The following is a 25,379-nucleotide window of genomic DNA, read 5'->3' on the forward strand; positions in this document are numbered from 1 at the left end:
TCCAAAATTCAGTGGAAGGTTCTGCATATTCCCTGTGTATTAAGAGAGATGATACATTAAGATCTTATCTCACACTAGGATAACACTCCCCAAGCTAGCCAGGCTACTGAGCCTATCATGTACAGGCCTGCCCAACAAATAAAGTACACAGCGGTGAAGCAAAGGATCCCAAAATCACACAGGTAATTTACAGCAAAACTGGACCTACATCTCAGAAATCTCCTCCCTGACAGCACACTTCAAGACTGTCCTTTCCCACAGATTTGTCTGAGGGAACATCCACTATCGGAACATCCTGTGCTTTCAGGAAGGTGCCTCAAAGGTGTCCCTGGAAAAAATCACAGCAATCGTTGCTGTTATCTTGCACGATGCAGCTAATTGATGCCTTGGTGTGCTACCATTACACCATCTTAGTTCATAAGTCATGTGTCCTTGCTGTTGTCATACCAGCGCAAGACAAAAAGCTTTGGAGATGTGTTCCACAGCTCCTCCTTCAGAAGACCAAAAGCAAAATGTTGCTGTGCCATTTAAATAATTTCTGTAGCAAGGGTCTGCTCATTCCACTTACAATTAACTTCATTGTAAATTCAGGATTATTCTAGTTTTCATAAGATTCTATGTTGTATTCTACATGTCATCACATCTGCTTTTTCCATTGGTCTAAAAATAATAATACTGGAGTGAAACTTATCTATAGTTTGGATGCTGTGGTAAAAATCTTATGTTTACTGTGTCTTTAGAGGACAATGGCATTAGATTTGCAAGTCTCAACATTGATAGATTCCCACAACTGCTTATTTTTATGAGTCTCTATTATCTCCTTAATCCTGCTAGTATGAATTGTAAGGTTTTTAAAGGCTTTCCTGGGATCTTAAATACAACTGCCAAGCTTAGTTTGCAGAACTATGATTTTTTTTTTCTCTTTTTTTTTTTTTTTTGTATTTGTAAACAAAAGGACTCAAGATAAAAAACATAGCATTTCCATTCTTTCACTGGAAAACTCAAGAGTGCTATGATCCCATGATAAAATCCCCCTTCTACCCCAGAGAATACTGAAACTTTGTCAAAGCATGAATATTTCCTGGAACCATTTTAAAGTTCAGAAATAAACAAATTTCCCGTGGAAGTTTATTCAACTGCTATTCAAGGAACATTAACTCATATAGTTGCTCCTTTCCAGTACTGCGCTTCTAACTCATGTAAACATTGTGTTCTTACTTCATATTATGGGAAGCCCAAATATTATTACAATAAAGAATGCAAGCCAATAGGGAGCTTGTACTACAACTGGTGATGACTTCCCTGGTAAATATCATACTATTCTCAGACAGATAACTCTTCAGAAGAACTACATTTTCTTGTTTATAGAATACTATGAAAACTGGCAGGTTTTTAAATCGCTGTTAACAGACACATAAATTCACAGGATTTGGAACACATGCTCTGATATAGCTAAATTCAACAACCATGGATGTTTCCCATGGAAGTGTGAGATGTAGAACAAGGGTCAGCATCTTTTCAAGTGCAGTGTGCCAGACTACTTTTTTTTCCAAACAAGAAGCTAAGCGCACTGGAAGAAACTCACTGGGAGTTAGGAAATATGGCTTCTGAAAAGAATGATGCAGCCAATTGTTTCACCTCTACATGAATCTTGTACTTCCAAGCTCTGAACTCGGAAAGAAGTCAGAGGAGCCACCAAATATCTTGTCAGGACTCAGTAACTCCTGCCCCTTATACCTGAGTAACACTCAGGTGAGCTCTCCCCCTTCTTTGGCACTTATGCCATATGTTGCTGATCCTTGTTATAGACTGAAACAATTCAACCACCATGTAGATCTCTCTGTTTTCAATATTGCAATGTACTTGAACTCTTCAAGCCAACGACAAATCCTCTTAAACGTATTAAATTTTAATTGCATTAGTCACACTGAAGACAGTGAGATTATTCATAACCTTATAATGATGCATGTTATTGTTCATACAGCATTAAGCACACATCCATGCTGATGTGCTTGATTCAGCAAATTGGTTAAACCTATGCTTAAATACCACAGGTTTTACGGGAAGAGGTCTATGTATAAGTTTGGCATTGAGTATTTTCTACTTAAACTTTACATGTTCCTTGATAAGGATGGATGTATATAGTTCTTTGGATTTACATTCTTCTGAATAGTACCTATACCAGGTGAGATATAAAGACTTATGCAGGTATAGGTATATAAAATACATATACAAGGATTTTATGCTTGAAGCAATGCATATCCCTCATGCCAACCCGAATTTAAGTACATTTGTAATTATAATGTTTGGCATTTTTATACCATTCAAATGGTCTTCATCATAGCAACAAAGAAGAGTTAAAGAATTTAATTCTTTAAATTTAATTTAAATTTAAATCTGCAAATTTAAAGTGATAATGATTGAAAAAATAAAATAGCTTTAAGGTGCAAAAGACTGACCTCACCTTCATCCTTCTTCAGGAACAAGAATGCTAACTGTCTGGTCTATACATATTCCACTACCTAATTCCCTCCTTGCTTTTTTTTTTTTTTTTTTTTCCCTAAAAATCCAATCATAAAAAGAAATACAAGGGGTAGTACACCAGACTATGACCTTTACAAAGCCGTACTTTTACTGCCCGAGTATGTTTCCACAAAGTTTTTGGAAGAAAGAGGTAGAATTTAATTGGCTGTAGCGTCAAGAATCTACAAAACAGTACTATTCTGCTCCTAATAAGTAATCAGGTTTCATTAAAGCACATCTGGTTCAGGGGGTGCCAGGTTGCAAATTGATCATAAAAGCGGTCCCATTACTCCTAGTGCTCTGATGAATCTGGGAGCTCCAGATGTGGCGGCAAAAAAATCCTGAAGAGGTTCCAGGTGTTTCTGGCTACCTCATTGCTCTGTTTCTAATCTGCAGAAAATATTCAGCTGTAGGCAATAGGAACAACTGGTGATATAACTGACTGGCAGAAGAAAAGACTGAAAAGCAGTAAGGGAGCAAGTTATGCTCTTATCTGAATAAACTGTATTTGTACAGGTGAATAATGGCATGAATCTATGTTTTATAGAGAAAGATCATGAGCCATTAAAAATGAAGACTGTACTTATTATGCAGTTTATATTATCTTGTCAGGTGTAGTGAACTGTGCATTTATGCCTTGTATCTTGACTATCACATCACACAAGAAATATATGAGACTATTTTTTTTTTATTTATTTAAGAAAAGATAAAACTCTGTTCTTCACTTATTTGCTGAGTAGGTTATAAATCCATAACCTGATTTACAGCTTTATTTGTAGTAGTTTTATGTATAAATCTGTATTCATATTCCTACACTTGATAAGGAAGGGCTCCTTGCAACAAGTCAGGCTGGAGACAGCAGGCTGGGAAGCAGCCCTGTGGAAAAAGCCCTAGGGATCCTGGTGGGCAGCAAGACAACCACAAGCCAGCAGTGTCTTGGCAGCAGAGACGGCCACCAGCCAAGCCTCCTGGGCTGTACAAACAGGAGCAGAGCCAGCAGATCAAGTGCAAGGATTCACAACAGCGCACATGAGCACAGTAAGAGACACCCAGCATAAGATAGAATAAGACAGGCTGAGACTGAATGTAGAGGAAAAACACTTTGATCATGAAAACAGTTGTCAAAAGAGATTGTGCAGCCTCCAGTCTTAGACTTTCAAAAGCAGATGAGGCATCTCTTGATGGTCACACCTCATGGCTGCCCCCACTTCAGCAGATAGTTGAACAAGAGACATCCTGAAGTCTCCTCCAAGCTGAAGTTTCCTGTTTTTAAAATCATGTTTTAATAAGACTGAGAATATATTGTTCGTGCTCATGGAAAGAACATAGTATAGAAAACTTACTAAGTATATGAACTATTCATCAGTTTTACTTAAATGCAATCGTGCCCATATATTGTCATTAAAGGGAAGACATTTCTGTTTTTTCCCCTTAGTACTGCAAATCATTTTGACATACTGGCCTCCCGAAGCAGCATAACATTGTGGAAGCTTAAGAGTACCCTCTACTGGCTTAACATGAAAATTGTAAAAATCTGTAGCATGATCTAATGAAATAGCATTGTAAAGATATACTTCTTTCCTGGTGCAGCACAGCTGTGCATCTCTGCATGGGGCAAACAGCTGTGCAGTAACATTTATCATCTACAAAGGGAATGCCTAAAGCAACATTGAACTGTGCCTGCTGTATAGTTCTCTTTCCCAAGCAACAGGAATTCCGGAGCTGTCATCCCATTAGGATGCCTGTCTTGTCAAATAGCCTGTCAAACGCCATCTGTGTGAAGAGCTTGAATATAAAGTAAGACTTATTCTGGGGACACTGTTTGTTTTGAACATGAACAGTGTGTAATGAATTGATAGGAGAAAAATGTCCTGAAAGACAGAACAGCTTGTGTCCTAATGACTCATCTTTCTCCCTTAGAATCACAGAATGGTTGGAAGGGAGGAAGGGACCTTAAAGATTGTCTAGTTCCAACTCCCTTGCCATAGGCATGCACATCTCCCACCAGACCACATTGCTCAAAGTCTCATCCAACCTGGCCATGAATACTTCCAGGGACAAGGAATCAACCACAACTTCTCTGGGCAACCTGGTCCAGTGTCTCACTGCCCTCTGAGTAAAGAATTTCTTCCTAATATCTAATCTAAATCTACACTCTTTTAGTTTAAAGCCATTATCCCTTGTCCTATCAATACACTCTTTGACAAAGACTCTGTGCCCAGCTTTCCAGTAGACCCCCTTTAGGTATTGGAGGCCCATGTGAGCTAACAGGAAATTCTACCTCCTGCAGCTCGCACTGCAGTTGAACTTCTTGTTGTATCTTTGACATCAGATAGGAAGAATTTCTAATCTCACTAGAGAAAAAATAGAAAACTACATATATTATAATGTTTAATTATAACAGATAACAAAATATAATTATGAAGTACTGCAATCAAAAGGTGCTTATTAATCTACAATATGGCTCGATTTGTGCATATATCTATATATACCTACGTATGAAAATACTTCTTTAAACACATATATGTAAGCAGTTAGATTTAGACTCAAAATAAAACTGAAAATGGAGTTGAGACATAATTCTGTGTTTCTTAACCAATTACTAAGAAGCTGCTGCTTCAGTCCAGACTCCTGGACTGCAGAATTAGAGTTCCAAGATACTGTCATTGATGATATTGCCATTGATACCTCACCATTCCATTTTGGAGGCTGTTACACCTGGTAACTTCTGACTTGCCCTCTTCTGTATTCTCAGTGATGTGAGATCTGTTTACGACAGCTGAGCAGCCAAAGCTAAACTTCCTATCATATGATAAAGAAATGAAATAATAATATTAAAATATGCTATGAAGACACTAGGGGATGCACTCGCACAGCAAGAATTCTGAATGAATTTCCCAAGAGCAAGTTGAAGTGGGCCTCTGAGCCAAAACTGTACGTTTCATCGCTGCCAAGGCTTATGGTTAGCCCTTTCATTTAGGAAACGTTTTTATATGAAAATTCCAGCTGTTATGATTTTCTAAATGCTAATTTCTAGCCTTCTTTTCTTCAGTGCTTGAAAATGTGATAATGTGACATTGCCCAGTCCAGGAACAAGGAAGGAAGGACTTCACATTATTTACGTTAGATGTCAAAGATGAGCTTCAGCTCTCTGAAACACTTGCTCTTCCACTTACGCAAGGCAAATATCTTACAGAGGCAAATATCTTACTATCTCCTCTGTAAGATTACTACCTTAAACAAATAAGGCAGGGATCACAGCTGCATGCAGATGGTTCTTATTTTGCTGCTCATTAAAAAACTACTATCAAATACGTACTTGACAATATGTTTTGATAGATCAAATTATAGGGAATGATGGAAAAGACATTGCCTCAGCAATTCTGGAATTAAATATTGCATTTCCAAGTGTTACAAAAAAGAACAATCCCACTTGGCTCTATCTTAGGGATGAATAAGATGACCCACAAGATCTCTTCTGTTAGAAGACCAAACTGTTTATTCACACATCCTTTCTTTGGGGAGCCTTGTTTTCTTACTATAGAAGAATACATGTAGGTCTTGTTATTTTTTGGTTTTAAGGTGTGTGTTCCTTCTCCTCACAATCATTAACTTTAATTTTTATTATTATTCTTATTTTTTACCTTAGAAATACTGAAGAAAAACAATGCAAATAATTTTGGAACTGGAAATAACTTCTTTCTTACTGGCACAAACAGCAGGCAACAGGACCCATATTGGATTCCTAGAAGATACTGAAAAATCAATGTGAAGCAATTTAATGTTCCTTTTCTTCTCTACTCAAGCAAGATAAATATGCTTAGTTCGGGTATGATCTCTCAAAACCCAAGAATTGAGTTTAAAGTTATTGTATAGAAACTTCACCAAAATGGAAAGACTATACTGCACCAACATCACTGATTTGCAGAACATAAAGCATCGCTACCAAATGGTTTCTTAAATATGCTTAGTAATAACTAGAAATAGCAGTCCCAAGATGCATTTAAAGACAAATGTCCCAACACTAACAAACTTAGCTTGAGTATTTGTCTTACAGCTACTATGATCCATTCCTGCCCTATATGTTCTGCCCTGTGAGTACAGATGAATTGAGCAGTAGAAGAATGTTTCTCCTAGATGCACAGCTTCTAGCTACTATTCAAGAAATTTCTGCACTAGAGGATGCAGCAGTGGATGTAGATCCCACAAATGAAATGCTATGATGCAATATGAGGGAATTAATCGCAATTCTATTTAACAAAATCAGACCAAAAATGTGACCCTCAGTCCCAGAGAGACTATAGTCTACCTACTGAGCAAAGATAACCTGGAAGGGTCAAATACAATAAAAGAGCACCATTAAGAAGAAAGATAATATTTGTAATTCAAACAGACCAAGTTCTGTAAATAGCACTTTGCAGCAAGGCAAATAGCCAGATCGTACTACTCGACTTCAGGAAATTAGACATTGGCCTTCTCCAGGATCTGCTTGGAAGGGATAGCTGAGGCAGACAGTCCTAGACAGATAGGTCCAGGATTTTCACCAATTGCCTTCTCCAATTCTGATGTATAGGAAATCAAGCAAAGCAGGAGGAAGCCTACATGAACAAATACAGAGCTCCTGACTAAACTCAAAACATAAATACTAGATGTGGAAACAGAGTTGGGTGACCCAGAAGGAACACAGAGGCATTGTCTTAGCATGAGGGGATGTGGTCAAGAAAGCCAAAGCCCACTTGGGAGTAGAACCTGGAAAGGGACTTGAAGAGCAACAAGGGTTGCTACAGGCATGTCTACAGTAAGTGGAAGATGACAGAAAATAGCCTACTGCTGAAAAGGGCAGGGGACTGGGTGGCAAAGGACACAGAAAAGGCCAAGGTATTCAATGCTTTCTTTGATTTGGTCTTTACTAATAAGATTTGCTTTCAGGATTCCCAGGTCCACATCAACATCTGGTATAAAGAAGATCTGTCTGAAGGAGGATCAGATTAGGAAATGTTTAAACAAACTGGTGAGGCACTAGTCCACAGGGTCTGATGGGATATGCGCATGAGCTGTGTAGGCTAGGCAATGTTATTGCAAAGCCATTCTTGGTCATCTTTGAAAAGTTAAAATGATTGAGAAAGATTCCAAAGGACCTGCAGAAGGCAAATGTCACTTCTGTTTTGAGAAGGAGGATCTAAGAAACTATAGGACAACCAACCACCCTCACCTCAGTCCCGAAGAAAGTGATGGTAAGAAAATGATGGAAAAAATATTCCAGGAAGCCTCTTCCAGACATACAAGCAACACAAAGTTGTTTGAGCTCAGGTCAACACAGGTTTACAGCACACTTGAGAAAGCTGACAGCCTTCTACAATAAAATGACAAGCTTGATGTATGTGGGCAGAACACACTTGACTTTAGTAAGGCCTTTGACACTGTCTCTCGTAACATCTTCATTGATAATGTCATCATTATCAGCTAGGTAGACAGTGATGTGGACTGAAAACTGGCCAAACTGCCTGGCTCAAGCGGCTGTGATCAAAGGCATGACACATAGCTACAGGCCCACAATGGTGGTATTGGCCCCCCCTAGGGGTCAATCCTGAGGGCAATATTGTTTAATATCTTCATTAATGACATGGAAGATAGGACAGGATGCACTCTCAGCAAAATTGCATGATACAAACACAGGAGCAGTAGCTGATAGACCAGGTGGTTGTGCTGCCATTCAGAGGGACATTCAGAAAGCTGAAGAAATGGGCCAACAGAAACCTCCTGCAGTTCAACAAAAGGAAACACCAAATCCTGGAGACAAATAACCCAGGACAGGCTGTGAGACAAGAGAGCAGTTTTGCCAAGAATCTGGGGGTCCTGGCAGACATTAAGCTGACCAGGAGACAGCAATGTTCCCTTGAGGCACGGAACCAAAAGCCTCTTGGGCTGCATTAGAGGTGTTGCCAGCTGACTGAGGGAGGTGATCCTTCCTACCTACTCAGCACCGGTGAGGCACATCAGGAGGGCTGTACTCCCCAGGAGAAGAGACATGCAAGTCTAGCTGTGGTCCACAAAGATGAGTAGGGGATTGGAGTACCTATTACACAAGAAACTAAGAGATACAATTGTTCAGCCTGGAGAAGGCTTAGGGTAGATTTTAGCAGTGTGCACAAAAAACAGGGTAAAGAAGGTAGAGCCAGGTCCTTCTCAATGGTACCCAGTGACAGAACAAAAAACAACGTGTACAAACAGGATGAAATGGACTTTCTTGTATTTATAAGAAAAATATTTTCACTGTGAGGGCAGTTAAAAAATTGGCATAGATTGCCTAGACATGTTGTAAAGTCTCCATCTTTGGTCTTATTCAACACCCACATAAACAAAGCCCTGATAAGCCTGCTTTAGCTGACCCTGTTTTGAGCAGGGCTGTTGGACTAGATAGCATCTAAAGGCACATTCTACCCTCAACCAGTCCGTGATTTTCTCATCTCAGAAATCCTTTTGGCTTCTATTCTTGGCAGTGGCAAAGTTCAATTTTGTTGAGTGGCAGAATGAATTCTGGCTGCAGCAAGGGTAAGTGCAGAAGACAAATCAAGACAAAACAGATAGACTAGGGAAAAAAAAGTCTAATACAACTAATACAATTTCACAGCTACTTTCAAGTAAGAAAGAAAATCTAGTATGCTGGTTTACACTAGGAAAGACTGTAGCACTTACTAAAATCTTATAGAAATCATAGAAAAAAGAGTATCTTTGCAGACACATTTGAGATCTATCCACTGATCATACTTGGATTAACAGAGCTGAAGCCGGAAAGCTAGTCGTGGTGTGAAGTAGCTGAAAGAGATGGGTAGAATTTCATTTTGATCCAAAGAAGGAAAAAAAAATAGAGACAGGCAACTGCTCTGAATAACTCTAGAAGCTTTACTTCAGAACACATACAGTGTAATCTCAGAAAACAACCCATGACAGACCGATGGAAGGAGGAAAGAAACAGCAAGGGTGTTAACAAGCCAGCTGGGACCATTACAGAGCACTGTCATTCATGTTATTGCTACACCTGATCCAGGACTGCTTGGGGTTTTTATATCTTTCCTTTGACACCTTCTTTTCAACTAGTCACTTGTTAACACGGCACAAGATTAGGTGTACACATCTTTAAAGCTTGCATTAAAAGAATGGTCTGAATGTAACTTCAAGGGAAGGGTGCACCGTGTTTCTCAGGGCTAATTGTCTTATATGTATATGCTGAGCACTTAATAACCAGTGTGAGTTGGAGGTTTTCACAAATTTTGGTGCTTTTTCAACTTGCAGATGTCAGTTGAAAGGTTGGAAGGACAACTGCCTGAAGAGAACCTCTTCCTAGGTCATTATATGTTATATAATCAATCCTTGTCAACAATATATTGTACAAACCCAGTACTATTTCTCCATTTATCCTACGTATTTTACAGCAACCTGTATCCTGATCTCATCTATAACCTATGGGCTTTGGCATAAGAGAGAAATAAGATAAGAGAAATAAGATAGTGATTTGAATCGTGTCAGATCTCTGCCTTACTAAATGAACTAACTAAATTATCAGATTATTCAGCAAAAGAGGCTTCTTTTATTGTATTTATGAATGGATGATACATTTTGCAGAGAACTCAGTGGCTACAATAGTTATGGTGGGAACACACATCAAAGAAAAAATTTAGTAGTGAGATTATGTTCTAATACTCAGATGAAAACATTACTGTACATGCTTAGATGCCTAAGTTTAGGTACTGCAAAAGTACCATGGTATATATGGTGCACAGGTACGATGACTTTCTTGGCCTTGTTTAGAGTTTTAATTGAAGTAGACTGGTTTGTAGGGTTTTTGTTTTTGTTCCTAGAAAACACCCCTATTTGAGTACAAGCTGGACCTTCTGTGATGTTCAACTATAACCTGACAGAGGTCTTTTCCTGTACTGACAAGATGATACTGAGTGGTTTATCTCCCACTGCAAAAAAGGGCTTACTCTTTGGCCAAGAAACCCCAGAGAACTAGCAAGACAAACTAACAAAAGGGATATAATTTTTAGTTTGATAGTCCACAGCATCAACTTTTTAAGATAATAGCCGAGAATCTGAAGTTCAAGGTTCACCAATAACTTTAGCCTGCAGTATTTTTGATAAAGGTACCTAACCAACACCTAAGGGACATCTTGTCTGTTGGATATCTCAGATCACTTCAACGTGTTCATATAGTTTGATATGAAGTTCGTTTGAGACCTGTAATTCCAACCAACTGTAAGAACAAAGCCTTGTACTATATAAACAGATCTTCCTGCAAAAGGAAGAAAGTAAGCTGTTGCTCTTACATTTTAACCCTTCGGTGACAAAAACATATAACATTCATACCCTAGAATGGCTTGGTTAACACAAAGCACTTGACCTTAATTGCCAATGCCTTCCCACCCAATTCAATGCTCAGTTTGATGAGGATTGTCCTATTTTTAGGAGACATTTCTTCTTAGGAAGAGTAGTCAGGCATTAGAATGGGTTTCCTAGGGAGGTGGTGGGGTCACTGTCCCTGGGGGTGTTCAAGGAGAGGTTGGACCTGATGCTTAGGGACATGGTTTAGTGGGTGATACTGGTAGTAAGGTGATGGTTGGACCAGATGATCTTGAAGGTCTCTTCCAACCTCAATGATTCTGTGATTCTATTCCCATTCTAGGCAGGTCAGAGAGCCAAAAAGGAATGAATTCAGTCAGAACAATTTTTAGTTCTTGACCTTTAAAACAGAGCACAGTTACAGTCACAGCCTGAAGTAGTAAAATGAGGATACAGAACAAAAGAGGACCAACTTTATAACGTTAGCAGTCAGAGGGCTTGAGGCAGTAGCATACTTATTGTTAAATATGTATCAAATACATACCTCAGTAAAGTTCTCTTACAGAAAGCTCTAAATACTTAAATTCACTTTTACAGATCCTAAACAGTTCAAGATTATCCACAATAATTTAAGAAAGCAACAGGAGCTAATCATCTGGAGTAGGGGTAGAGGGAGTGACAGGATTATGCAGAAAGATAATAGCAACTTGTAATATGCAGGTACAGTGTTCTTATGCTTCCTAGGGCAAAAGTGAGAGTTTTAATGTGGTAATGGAGAGCTGAAAGCATGCTCCAGAACCCTAACAACAATTTGAATATATCATACATTATATCATTATATTTTCATTATTTAAAGTTTGATGCATTTTGTGGTTCATCATAGGAAGAGTTTCTCTTCTCTATCACCAGAGAAAAAAAAAATCTTGAAGATTTTTCATCCCATAGGCGAGCTTAACTAGGATCAATTCAGCTCAGATTTTTTTGTCCTAAAAAATAGAAAAAAAAAAAAGGAAAGCAATGCTTCCACATTGAGGTGTGCTGTAGTAAAGCACCTTGTCAGATATCCCCCTAAAATGCCAAGTCAGCTTGAAGGGAAATCAGAACAAATTCCTCTTCGTGAGGGAGCACGAAACATAAATGAAAGTTTATAATGGAGAGAGAATTCTATTGAGTAGCACTTTACAGTAGTTCCTAGATAGAATTGACATTTCATTTCACTGTTAAGAAGGAGCATTTATACCATCATCTAGAACACCTGGGAGTTAAGTGACAATGACTGAGCAGCAGAGACAAGCTATACTCCTTTATGATCTTTAATGTTTGATATTATTACCATGATTGGCTATGCCAACACTAAAAAAAAAAAAAACAACTTGAAGTCTCCAAGTTGTATTTCTTGTGTTCCCAGAACTGTCTACTTTTTACTCTCTCTATTTTAGCACTTATTAAATAAAACATCTACACAATAACTCTAAAGATATGCAGTATACAGGTCTACCTCTGACATTTAGAGTAGGTAAAGCACTAAACTAAAAGATTTATTTCTCACTGTCAAACTAAGAAACATCTAGCTGAAGGAAAATAACTTGTCTTATAGAAAACTGTCACATTTTAATACCATTGGGTATTTAAACTACATCTCACAAAATCAGCTTACACAGGTTTTAACGTAAGAATCCAACAGAATCCTCTTGTTTGTGCAAGTATCTATTGCACATATAAATCCTACATGCACTGCTCACAAACTGAACTGTGATGAAGACATTTTGAATACAGAAGTCTTCAGAAGTATACAGAAAGTGTTTGGACTTCCTTGCTCAACAAGTCGGTCCTTTCTATTTCCACTTACCACAGGGTACTGTTGATGGCTTCCAGACTATAGCTTCTTCATAGTCAAGCCTAAACTATGTTCTTTTCACCTATATTCTCTACTACTTTGTTATGCTCCCTGTATCCATCACCTTAATGTATGTCAGACTTCACTTACTTCCGTAAGAGCTTTAAACACTGCAGCAGGATGGTCCTTGCCTTATTTACAGTGACGGTCCTGCAGAATATACCCATTTTAACTCTTACACTTGCCTTTAAGCTTAGGAACAAATGTAGGAAGCGGTGTCTATGCTAAGCTTATTTGCTTTACCTCCAAAACAGCACAAGAAACAACAAAATTGATTGTAGTATGCTTGCTTTGAAAAAGACAAGGAACTATTACATGCAGCAGTAGATTCTAGTGAAAAGTAAGTATTCATCAATTCCAGAGGCCACTCATAACAGCTTTGAGTGACTGAGTGCGGCTATTAACTTACTTGTATTAAGTGTGTAAACTAGTTTATACAGTGATGGGAAATATCTGGAAGAAAGATTTGTCTGCCAGCCTCTGGAAATAAGTTTAACATAAATCTTCCTTTAGAAAAAAGTGATATTTCCCTCCCCACAACTGCAGCACAACTTAAGAAGTGCTCAGTGCTGAACTGAAATACAGTGCTTATAGGTGTCTGGATTTTTTTTTCCCCACTGTCCAAATGAAAAATAGACGTGACAACACAGCAAGGTATTAACATCTTAAAAATTTTAAGGCACATTCCAACAAAATAAACTTTTATTGAATGCAGTGTTAGGCATTCTGTTTTGTTTAAGGGAACAGTTTCTCCTTCCCCCCCCAAAGATATTCCCTTTGACAATTTCTAAAAGCTGTATTTCAGTTACAGAAATATTTCTCATGTCAAGAAACACCAAGCTTCAGTTTAGATTTTTTCTTGAATTATGAAGTGCAACTAAGTCCTTCCTAAAAAGGATGACAATTACCAGTAGGCACTAGAATGAGAGATCTTCAATTTGTTTACAGTTGTTGGGTACAATGTTATGTTAATTCAAATTTTATACTTACCCATCTAGACCGTTGTTCTTAAAGAACTATAAAAAAGTGGTATTTAAGAATAAAGAAATGCAGCTTAAAGAGCAGTTTATCACCATTTAAAAAAATCTTAATGGCAACCTGCATGTTTAATACCATTCCCACAGTAAGTCAGCTAGCAGAGACTTAGTCCAATAATTTAAAACTTGAGATAGGAATGTCTTTTGGTTCTGGATGCACATCATAAGTCCTCATGTCCAGTATGTGAAGGCTCAGTTGTTTCAGTCTCGACTTCCCCTCCTGTGAAATTAAGCATCATTACTATTAGAATGCAAAAATGAATGTGTCAAAAATTATATGATATAATTAACAATACATTAGGAATTTTTAATAGACAAACCCAAATCAACATATTTTGCAAGACCACACAGAGAATAAAATCATAGACCGGAGCTACTTGCTTCAGTGTCAGGGTCCAAGCTTATGAAATTTGTATCAGAAAAAAAAAATAAAATTCAAATAAATTGGTTTGATACTGGTAGTTGGAGATAAAAGCAGTATGGCTATTTCTATTCCAAGTTTTTGTTTTCAGCTATTCACAATGAATTTTCTCTTTTCCATATCACCTGTCAGAAGACACTCAAACTATTTGAACACAAAAAGCAAGTATTACTTAGAATTACTTTCTATATTGCAAACTGCTTGCTTCAGATGTTAAAAGAGCCTTTAAAAAGCAGAGCAATCTAAGAAAAAAGTTAGGTCAATTTGTAAATTGTTAATTTTGCTTTTATTCTCATGAAGTGTCAGACTACACTGAAACTGCAGTTATGTAGTTTTCCTGTGCAGTTATGCAGGAGACCTGTTACCATGTGCTTTTTTTTTTTTTTAAATAGACTAATAACACCACGTATTGAAAGTAAAGGTCTGAATTGAATAACCTTAATGAGCAATACTACATAGACCATCACAACTTAGTAATGCAAGATGAAAAAGTAGACCACAGGGCTTAGGGAAAGGAAAAAAAAAAAAAAAAAAAAAAAAAAAAAAAAAACACTAAGAAGTAGAAAGAAAGTAAAGTTATAATAATGAGTCTCTCTCATATATCCTCCTACACTCTTTTTTTGAAAAATAACCTTGTTTTCACTTTGGAATTGTACAGTTTAAGTCAAGCCAAACAGTTCTCTACTACTGAAAGATATATCATCTTCTCATTCACCAGTTCTGGCACTTGTGTAATCACAAAATAAACAAAATTTGGCTCACTCAGCCAACAAGAAAGAATTCTGCTTAGTCTTCTGAAATTTCAGCAAGTTGAAGCAGCTTGAATGCAATTGGATAAACCCCTAAATCATGAGAATAAAGAAAAAGTGGGAAGGAAGATGACCTCCTTTTTATGACAGCAGTAATCTGCTAGTTCACTTTAATTACATAATGAAACCAAACATCTTACACAACCTTAAGCAAAAAAAAAAAAAAAAAAAAAATCAACACGAGAACATTTAAAACACAAATACTCATCTTTGAAGAAGAAAACATGCATGCCAGAATACATGGCCAACCACAAAAACTTTGGAAAGACTAGAGTTTTAGGAAGATGAGAAATTATACAGATTAATTCACAAGTGACTAGATCCTTAGGCAGAAATACAGTTGAAGATTTTATATATGTGTGTGTGTACATATATATAATTTTAAAACATCATTAAAAAGCTACTTACCTGGTTTTACAGTTTGAACACATGTTCCATCCTTATCTTCAAACCCTTCTGAACATACACACTTGTAACTACCTGAAGTATTAACACAGTCTTCATTCTCTTTAATGCATACCTTTTCAGGAAGGTTACATTCATCTATATCTAGAGACAGGAAAAGAAAGAGTCCACTGCTATTATTTTGTTCTATAACTTACTTATGCTCAGTCAAACGAGATTCTACCTCAGCCACTTCCAATGCAGGAATTAATTGCTTAGTAAAAGCACTGAAGAGCAGAATGCTGCTGCAACAGATTTGACTTCTGTTAAAATAAACTGTTACAGTTCTTCATCTTTCAGATTGTGTATCAAACTTGCTCAGATAGAAGGCTATTTTTTTGTTTTGCAGGTCCAATGTGCAGAAATTAATTAAGCTACGTCATTTGTCTTAACCTACTGAAGATTTCCCATGGTCATTTTCTGTTGATGCCACTAAGGTAAAACAAAAGGGAAGAGAGCCTGTAAATACTACATCATCACAGTTAAGAGCTATTTAAGATTGTATACCTTCACCTCTCCTACACAGAGAAACTCTGATTTCACTCTTTTACTGTTGTTTTATGTGTTAAAATTCACTACAAATTTGTATCATTAGAATTTGGAGATTAATGGATCAACAGAAAGACTCCATACTGCATACCTTCCTTTTTGCTGCAAAATGAATACAGATGCACACTTCTAATGAAATGATAGGTAACCGACAAGGCTTGCATATTTGGTTCACAAATCAACTATAAAATACTCTGATTCTTTTGTTGGAGTGTTTCACCGTTAAGCTTTGTCATGCATATTAACATAATAAAATAAGTAAAATATTATGAAGTCTTTACTGCTAATGCCACAACAACGGGGATTATTTTGATAGGCTTTAAAACTGAACCAGACTAAAGTGAAAGCACTTTAAGAGCTGCTCAGTGTGGCTATCTTGAGTGAGCTAACTGGCACTCTGCCATATATAGTTAAATCCACCAACCTGTACACTTTTCATCTTCCTTCATGTATCCAGATGCGCAGGTCTTACATTTGTCGGAACCTTCCCCTGTGCAACCTACACAGCTAGCATGACACGCTAAAGAAAATATTTTAAACATAAGAATAAGAATACCTTAGGTTTAAAATACTACCCCTTAAAGTCAGCCAGCTTACACCCACAAGAAATAGCCAGAAATTTCTCACCTTCCTCATATTATCATATGTCTAAAGCCTCATCCTTCCCCAGCCCAGTCAGGATCAGAACACATTGTACTAAATGCCTTCTCTAGTGTTATCTCTAGCATTAGATTAGGATTCTAGATGATACAGAATACAAGCAGATTAAAAAGAAACCTTTGCATGAGAAAGATCCTTCTGTGTTCAAACAATACTGCTCATCTTTGCAAGGAGAAGAAGCACACTCATCTAAATCTGAAAAATAAAAAGTGACAAGTTACCTAAAATAGTAGTCATGGTTAAATAGACAGATTAATATTTGAATGCTACACTTAGAGAATCTATAAGAACTGGCCCACAAAAGCTGTAAACAAACTGCCTTGAGAGTAACCATAACAATGAGTTTATGCTCAGATATGCAATGTTGCAAATACATGTAACATGGTAACTTATTTACTGTTTTGTTCAGCATAAGGTTATATTAACAAACCAAAACTGTGATTCACAGAAGCTGTTCTATGATGATAACAGACATATCAGAAGAGATCGAGTTAAATAAAGCTTCCAGAATACCTGCCATTCTTGTCATTTCCAAGTCAGTGTTATGCTATTTGCATAAAAAGCATAAATACATGCAAAACAGACAGACAGAGTACTCTTCTGGGATATTGTTGATTTTCTATCCTGTATTACCAAACTATGTAACTTTCTAAAGTATAGTACAAAGAAAAAATCCATTCAAATGCACACACATAAACTGCATAGTTTTCTACAAAAAGCATACTGAAAAAAGCCAAGTTATGGTTAGGACCAGCCAAGTTGAATAACAGTTTTACCTAGGAAGTTAAAATACTCTAGTCCTGTGAATTCAAGGAAAGGGCACAACAGTATTCATACTAAAATATTTGGACAAAGAAAAGCTATTTCAGTCATTGTTGTTGCTGTTATCACTCCTACCAGCTCCTCAAGTAACTTGCACTTGATCAGTTGCAATGACTATTTGGAAAAAACAGCTGTACAGAAGACAATACTAGACCATCTAAAAACCCTCCTACTATGTTTTACAGTTGTCTAAGCAGGTGTCGCAGTAGCTGTAATTCAAATCTTCATTCTCATTAACACTTTTCTCAAGAAGCCACATTCGCATAACTTTTAAGATATTGTTTCCAGACACTATGTTAAGGGTCTTTTGCTGGTTTGATTTGACCAGTTAGATACGGGATACTGCATCTACTGATCCCTGTTACAGAATTTAAGTAGAATATGTTACTCTCAGATTAGTCCAGTTCTGCATTGGGAGTGTACTCATTATTAGCATTTTTCCTTAAGTGTCCATATGTATCTCCTCATAAACCAATTGAAATGTGAAGATAAGAATAGATGAGTGTGGAAGAAACACTGCTTTCCTACAATGTGAAACAAGTCTGGAAAAGAGAAACTGCAGACTGCAGAAATCTCAGCAGATTTCTTTCATAAAACACTTACATAAAATATTATAAAACTTGACGTAATCTAATCTTATTATCCAATGTTGCTGCAAAACCTGTTTGAAGTGTACTAAATATTACTCACCCACACAAGCTGCTTCTTCATTTTTGATCCAGCCTTCTTTACAGTCTTGGCAGTCCTTATTACTTGAACCAGTACAAGTTTTACAAGCAGCATGACAGGCTGAAACGAGAGAAAGCTACACTGTGAGCTATGCTGACAGATTCCAAGACAAGTTAATGCTCACAAATTCTCAAAGAAAATCTTATTTAGGATTCACTAGAAACCATCACCTTTTAGTATTTTGAGCCTTGCATTCACAGGATTAAATCTTGACTATACAGAGACATCATTTACAAAAATGCAGTTCTGTCCTAACAAAAGTACAGGAAGCCAAACCTGGCAATTAATAGACTTCTGTATCACTTAAAACTGAGTGCTGGGAAATTCTACTGCCTAAAAGTGGCAGGTCCAGTTTCTGAAATATTTGAGAAGAAGAGAGCAAGAAGGTAAACTGTTCAGCCTCTCAGGGTTGGGACAACAGCTTAAGCACCGTAGGATTCAATACTCCTTCCTACCAAATGTGTGAAGTGATACCAGTCTTCAGAAAACAAGGGAACATACTAGGAATCTAACTGACTGAATGCTTGTTATGTTGCAATATAAAACAAATCATATGGAAGAATTACTACACTTCCAGGTTAAAAAAAAAAAAAAGATAATATCGGAAAAAAAATCTTTAAATCCTACAGTCAGGATTTAGTTGCTACAGAATCTTATTCAAAATGTACAAACAGATGAAAAATCTGGACAACTGAAAAAAGATGAAATTTATTCCTAGAGCCTGATGGACTTTGTTTCTTAATTGATATTAGATATACTTAACTGGAATCTGTAATACACCTTTAAGTAGAACCTGTGTAGTTTACAGTACAGCTCTGCTGTTCCCACACCAACTTATTCCAGTTAATTTATCTGAAACATGAGGTAAAACTAGCTTTAAAATAGTCCACTATATGGAAATCTAGAACTGAAGTGACTGTACAGGACCTTATAAAAAAAAAAAAAAAAAAAAAAAGCACAAAGCTTGCTCTTCCTTCTCATCTCCCTCACAATATAGATGAATTCTGCTTCTTAATTTAAAGAAAGGAAGCGGAGGGAATGGAGGAAAAAAATCAAGGGCAGTCTGGGAAGGTGACTTACCAAATTCTTAGAATTTCACCAAAATGACTGGCATGTACTTTATGGACAAAGGTGAGCAATCAGATTGTTTTCCTGTGACTACTTTCTGTTAACTTGTCTGTTAGAATTGTTTCTACTTTTGTTTACAAAAACTAAAATTAGAAGACAAAGATCTTTGCACATATCAAAGATTTTATTACCTGTACAAACAGAATGTGTGTCATTTCTCAAGGTACTATAGTAACCACTAGTACAGTCCAAACAAAATTCTCCTGTATACTCCTTGTTGCAGCTACAGGAGCCATCTCCACCACGGGTTCCGTCCCCATCACAGTGGCCATTTCCATGACAGGGTCTTTCTGATCCACCACGACAAGCTTGAAAGGATGAAAAACACTTTTTAAAAAATTAGATGTCACAAGAAATAACTTCCTATTCTCAGCCACAACCACCCTAAGTGCCTCCCTCTGCATAGGCAGTACGATGTAAAAGTATATACCCATAACAGTATCCAATTTTCAAAATCTTTTTCTCTTGAGAGCAACCAGAAGGCATGGAACACGAAATGCTAATATATCCAAGTATAAGGACACTCAAAACAATCTCCAGGGAAGTTTAGTTATAAAAATTATGGCTAATGACTGTAACTTCTAGTTTTATCTATTTTTGCTGGCTAAAGTTCGTGTCTTTATTACAGATATCTAAGAATGGTCACACTGCTATAGAAAGAATCTACTAGCAAGCAATAACTTAGGATTGTTGGATCAATGTCAGGAAATAGCACTTCATTTTCAATAACTGTCAGTGTAAGAGGACAAAACTGACCTGTAACAAGGTGCAAGGTTTTACAGATTTATAAATTATACAAACCTCAGTGGCCAAAACTCCTTTTTTTTTTTTTTTTTTTTTTAAAAAATCACTTTTGCATCATAGACCTTACTTTTATACAACTGTCCCTCACCTATTTCTCCCACTCTCTTTTTAACTCACTCTCAGTTGTGAATTTCTTCCTTTAATCCCCAAGAGCATTTTGGCTGATTTAGTCTTGAAACCGCCCAAGGACTGTTGCCTGTATACCTTCTGAAAAGTCACCTAAACAACTGACTTCACCACAGAGAAACTTGAAGCAGAGATCAAGAGTAGATGTAAATGTTAATCAGATGGATTCAGCACGAGTACCATGCAGCTTTATACGTTACTTCATGCCTTAAACACCTTTCTTCAGGGAGGAAGCTCACAAGGCAGCTAAGTACCATGCAGCAGGCAGGTACATACTACACAGCAGCTACTCTCTCAAGCAAAATATCATACTTCATGTCCTTGTTATGAAAGGCTGAGACAAACAAATGGTTGAAGAAGAACACATCTGTGACTATATTTTTTAAAAGAAAAATTACCGAGGCAATCTGGTCCATAAGTTCCAGCTGGGCAACAAACTTCTATTGTTTCTATGCAAAACCACTTAAACAAATCAGGATACTTCTTCTTTCTGTGTATGAAAGACATTCATTTACAAATTAAAAGAATTACATTTTTTAACAGTCAACTAACAAAAATGAACCTGCACACTGTCGTCCAAAAAATCTGTTGTATATGACATGAGATTAGAAACCTATGTTTTCTCTTCTGAAATTACAACTACCTTATTTCAGGAACCAACTACTATGAGTCCTCCTAGTAACTGGAAGACTTTTTAATGTAAGGTTTTTTGTTTTGTTTTTTAATTTACTATTTGTTACTAGACTCTACCTAAATTTTATATTTATGAAAAAGTGAAATATGACCAACAAAATGACTTCAGACCCCCCTCCTTTTTTTTTTTTTTTTAAGCACCTTACTTTAAGGGAAAGTTGGTATATAGTTTAAACAGTCATATTTATATATTCCTCTTAAAGATAACAGTTGTGTGCTTACCTCAACTACATGGAAGAGAACCCAGGACAGATATTAACATTTGCTCAACTTATAGCCAACCTGACTTCATGGTAAGGTGCACATTAAAATTTGTCTTCCTTTTTTTTTTTTTAAGCACGAATCAAGTAATATTTCAGAAAGATTTTTTATATTAAGAAGTTATAGTTATGTGATACTCTAGCACTAGAGTATACACCTGATTAATAATAAAATCACTAAGTATTATTTTGCAAGCAAGCACAAGGACTGCTGCAGTTTCAAATGACAAACAAAAGACCTCAGTATCACACAGACACTAAATTCCAGAAACTTAACAAAGGAAAGCCATAAGGAAAGTTTAGAAATTATGAAGTCTGAAAGAAGTTATGTCTTCAGCAACTCCTGTGGCACGTACACCTTCTCCTTCTAAACTATTAGAGCTGATTGTATTCACTCCAAGGCCCAGACCCTGAAAAGTAAACCTACTGAGACCTTGTTAAAAAAGTATCCATAAGTATCCATTGCCTTGTTAAAAAAGGTATCCATAGCCAAAGAAACTACCACGCAAAGTTTCCAAAGTCTTTGGAAACTACCACGCAATCTGAATGACATTTTTAGATTAAAGGACAGAAGGCAAAATTGATCAACTGCACTCAACAGATCTCTTAAATAAGGAAGCTTTCCAAAAAACAATGTATTTTTTTGTTGTTGTTGTTTAGATTTTAGGAAGTCTACTTGGTCAAATTCTCTATTTAAGATCAGTTTCTTTCAGTCCTGCAAATTTTAGAGCATTCTCTGAAGCAGTCTTGTTTGATCTGGCTTGCATAACTCCCCTTTCCTTAGTTTGACTGTTAAATGTATACTCAGTACCGCACAGCAAGGTAGAAGTATGAAGCAATAAAGCAAACGTTAAAAAAAATGGATTATCAAAAATCCTTATCCAGTGATGAAGTAGTTCATGATAGTTCACCCTATTGAATTACACCTGACTGGAGGTTGTCCACCTCTGCAGGGGACACAGAAACAGTAGATGAGCTACTCTCTACATGAATTTCCAGCTCCTTCATCCACATTGTATGATCCCCAACACAAACCACTCAGTATCACTACCTGACAGTCACGTATTCCAATACCAAAAGCATTCCTATACCATGGAAACAATACAGGGACTGGAAAAATCTTTGTCTACTACCTTATCAACTCAAGGTAATAAAAAGAACACCCACTTAATGATTTTGTTATCTCTGAATAAGAGAATGAGTATTACTCACTTTGAGTAAACAAAATATCCTATCAAGCTTTCTTTTTCATCCAAAATGTGTATAGATGTTCTCTTAACTTTCTGCTGTTGTATAGCTGAACACTACTTTCATTCAGAAGTGGCTGCAATTAGCAGCACTGAATTAAATTTGGAATGTACAGCTCCGAGTTGCCTCGTGATGACTCTTGGAACCTCCACAGCTACCTGTACTCTGCAATTGACAGGAGAATAAAGTGGACTTATAATTATACACTTTCCATCTCTGCTACAACTAATATATTCCTATTGATCAGGCACCAAATATACCATTAATATTTCATCCTCTTTGATGTTTATCAGCACAGAGATCTACACAGAAAAATTGATACTTACAGTTTGAACCACCATTTCTCTATATGTTCCTCATGCTCCTCTACCATGTTGTTACATTCAAAGTTACTGCTGTCACAGAGATTCTCTATGATCTCTACAAGACGAATTTCACTACAAGCAGAGAAGAAAAGTCATGATTTTAATTTTAAAATATTACTTGGCACCACACAAAACATGTTACAGAAGCTAGACTTCAGCCTAGGATACTTTATCGGTTTAGAGTGTGTTCTGAACTAGTTCCAAGACAAAACAAATATAGTAAAGTTCATTAGTTCTTTATTCTGGTAACTAAGAAGATTAGGACAACCACAAGAAAAGCTTCAGCTTGCTTGCACTTATGCTTGCAGACTGTATGTTGGTAAGAGTTTTCTAACAAGCTCAACAGTAAAATTTAGGTATTGCTAATATATAATAAAAGCCCATGTAGCTGGACAGTAACTGAGGTTCAGAAATCCCACCCTTGCGTTTCAGTATTCCAATTAAGAATAAAAACTGAATTTGAGATTTGGAAAAAAGATGCCAGATCACACTGCTCAGTCATCAAACATATATGCAAAGAAGTACAGTAATCTTAGCCTGAACAGTTTCCTATTCAGTGCTAAGATACTGAATACGGAGCAGTTACTGCTTTAATTCTAAACCAAGTACTGCAGTACACCAAGATATGTACATCCCTTTTAAGACAAATAATTAACTATGGACCATTATTTAAAACTGTCACTTTAGGACCCCACTGGGTAAATAAAAAATACCATGACAAACAATGGTATTCACTTTTGTTGTTTTCAGAAGCAATACAAATCAAAGTGTTAACAATGGATGTCAATCTTCATTTTAAACTGCAGATACAATGTAATCTGCTATATTTTAGTCAAAATGAATTCAGGATTTGGACATATGAAACATTAGCTGCTACATTCAATATTCAAGTACCAGATGAACACCAGTTCTGCAAAGTTACATGCAGCAGACATGAAACGCTACTGAAGCTGAAGCGCTGAGACAGTTTACCTGGACTCATACTTCGACAATGTCTTCTCTTCCCAGGCAGTATTTCCACCACCAAAGTTCTTCTTCGCAGTATCTGCTAATCCCTGGCAAGCGAAAAGCACCAAAAGAATCTAAGTAATATAGTTTGTTTCTAACAAAAGTGAACAGCAGCATTAAACAATTCTATGTCATTGCAGAAACTTCAGTAAAATTCTGAAGCTGACGATCAAATTGTTCAATAAAAAAAAAAAAATCATCTTGTGCTATAACACATAGACATGGCTATGGGAGAGTCTTAACTTCTTAGGAACTTTATTAAAAAGTCAAATGGGCCCTCTGCTTCATTCCGTTTTGGTAGTATTTAGCCCAAACTTTGCCATGTTGTAACTTTAATATGTAAAAAGGCAACAATAATTCGGTGTGACCTGCACACCTTCCCTGAGTTACAGTCAATACTCCTCTAAATATGCCTTGTAAAAAAACCCAGAAGTTCAAATATACAACAGCAAATACAAGCACAAAAAGTATTAAGTATCTGTCACAAGCTACAGAGGTCCCTTGTTGCTTCTGCCACAATGCAAGACTGTTGCAGGTGACAACATGCAGAGAACTGTAGAATCATTAGAGTTGGAAAAGGCCTCCAAGATCATCTGGTCCAACCATCACCCAGCCACCACTATTGCCCTCTAAACCATGTAACTAAGCACCATGTCTAACCTTTTCTTAAACACCTCCAAGGACGGTGACTCTACCAGCTCCCTGGGCAACCCGTCCCAGTGCCTGACTGCTCTTTCTGAGAAGAAATGGCTCCTCGTTGCCAACCTGAACCTCCCCTGGAGCAACTTGAGGCCATTCCCTCTGGTCCTGTCACCAGTTCCCTGTGAGAAGAGACCGACCCCCAGCTCCCCACAGCTTCCTTTCAGGTAGCTGCAGAGAGCAATAAGGTCTGCCCTGAGCCTCCTCTGCTCCAGACCAAACACCCCCAGCTCCCTCAGCCGCTCCTCACAGGACCTGTGCCCCAGGCCCCTCACCAGCTCCGTAGCCCTTCTCTGGACACACTCCAGGGCCTCGATGTCCCTCTGGCAGCGAGGGGCTCAACTTTTAGGGCACGGTGCCCTCCACCAGCACCTACCCCACACCCCACGCGCAGCACAACGAGCCCCTCTCTCCCCATTAAAACACCAAAACCGCCCCGCCGCTGGAACCCAACCTCGGCACCACCCCCACCCCCGCCGCGCACCTGGTTGAACCTGTCCACGATGCCCCGGCAGGTGGAGCACGCCAGGCGGCGCCGCTCACCGGCGGCAGGGAGCGGCGGCAGCAGCACCGCCAGGGCCAGCAGCAGCAGCAGCAGGGCCGGGCGCGGCGCGGGGCCGGACCCCATGGCGGGGCCGGGGGGAGCCCGCAGCCGCCTCAGCGCCTCAGCGAGCACCAAGCACCACAGCCCGGCCCGCCCGGCGCGGCTTGGCCCCGCCCCGGCCACCGTAGCAACCGGGGAGGCAGCGGCCCGCGAGCCCCATTCGGATTTCCGCGTCAGCCGCCCGCACGCTCGGCCCGCCGGCGCCCATTGGCG

General features: G+C 37.9%; 1 protein-coding gene across 1 annotated transcript; it reads right to left on the bottom strand.

The window, feature by feature from the left end:
• Positions 1 to 9,561: 9,561 nt before the first annotated feature.
• Positions 9,562 to 25,337, bottom strand: CRELD2 (cysteine rich with EGF like domains 2). The gene is made up of 10 exons (XM_082759431.1): positions 25,047 to 25,337; positions 23,828 to 23,910; positions 22,817 to 22,927; positions 20,688 to 20,779; positions 19,491 to 19,667; positions 18,193 to 18,291; positions 16,798 to 16,875; positions 16,445 to 16,540; positions 15,436 to 15,576; positions 9,562 to 14,017 (listed from the first exon to the last, which is right to left on the bottom strand). The coding sequence occupies exons 1-10, from the start codon at positions 25,188 to 25,190 to the stop codon at positions 13,959 to 13,961; spliced, it is 1,080 nt and encodes a 359-aa protein (XP_082615557.1). The 5' UTR covers positions 25,191 to 25,337; the 3' UTR covers positions 9,562 to 13,958.
• Positions 25,338 to 25,379: the final 42 nt, after the last annotated feature.

This window comes from Aythya marila (genome assembly GCF_965140915.1).
Source record: "Aythya marila genome assembly, chromosome: 1".
Lineage (NCBI taxonomy): Eukaryota > Metazoa > Chordata > Aves > Anseriformes > Anatidae > Aythya > Aythya marila.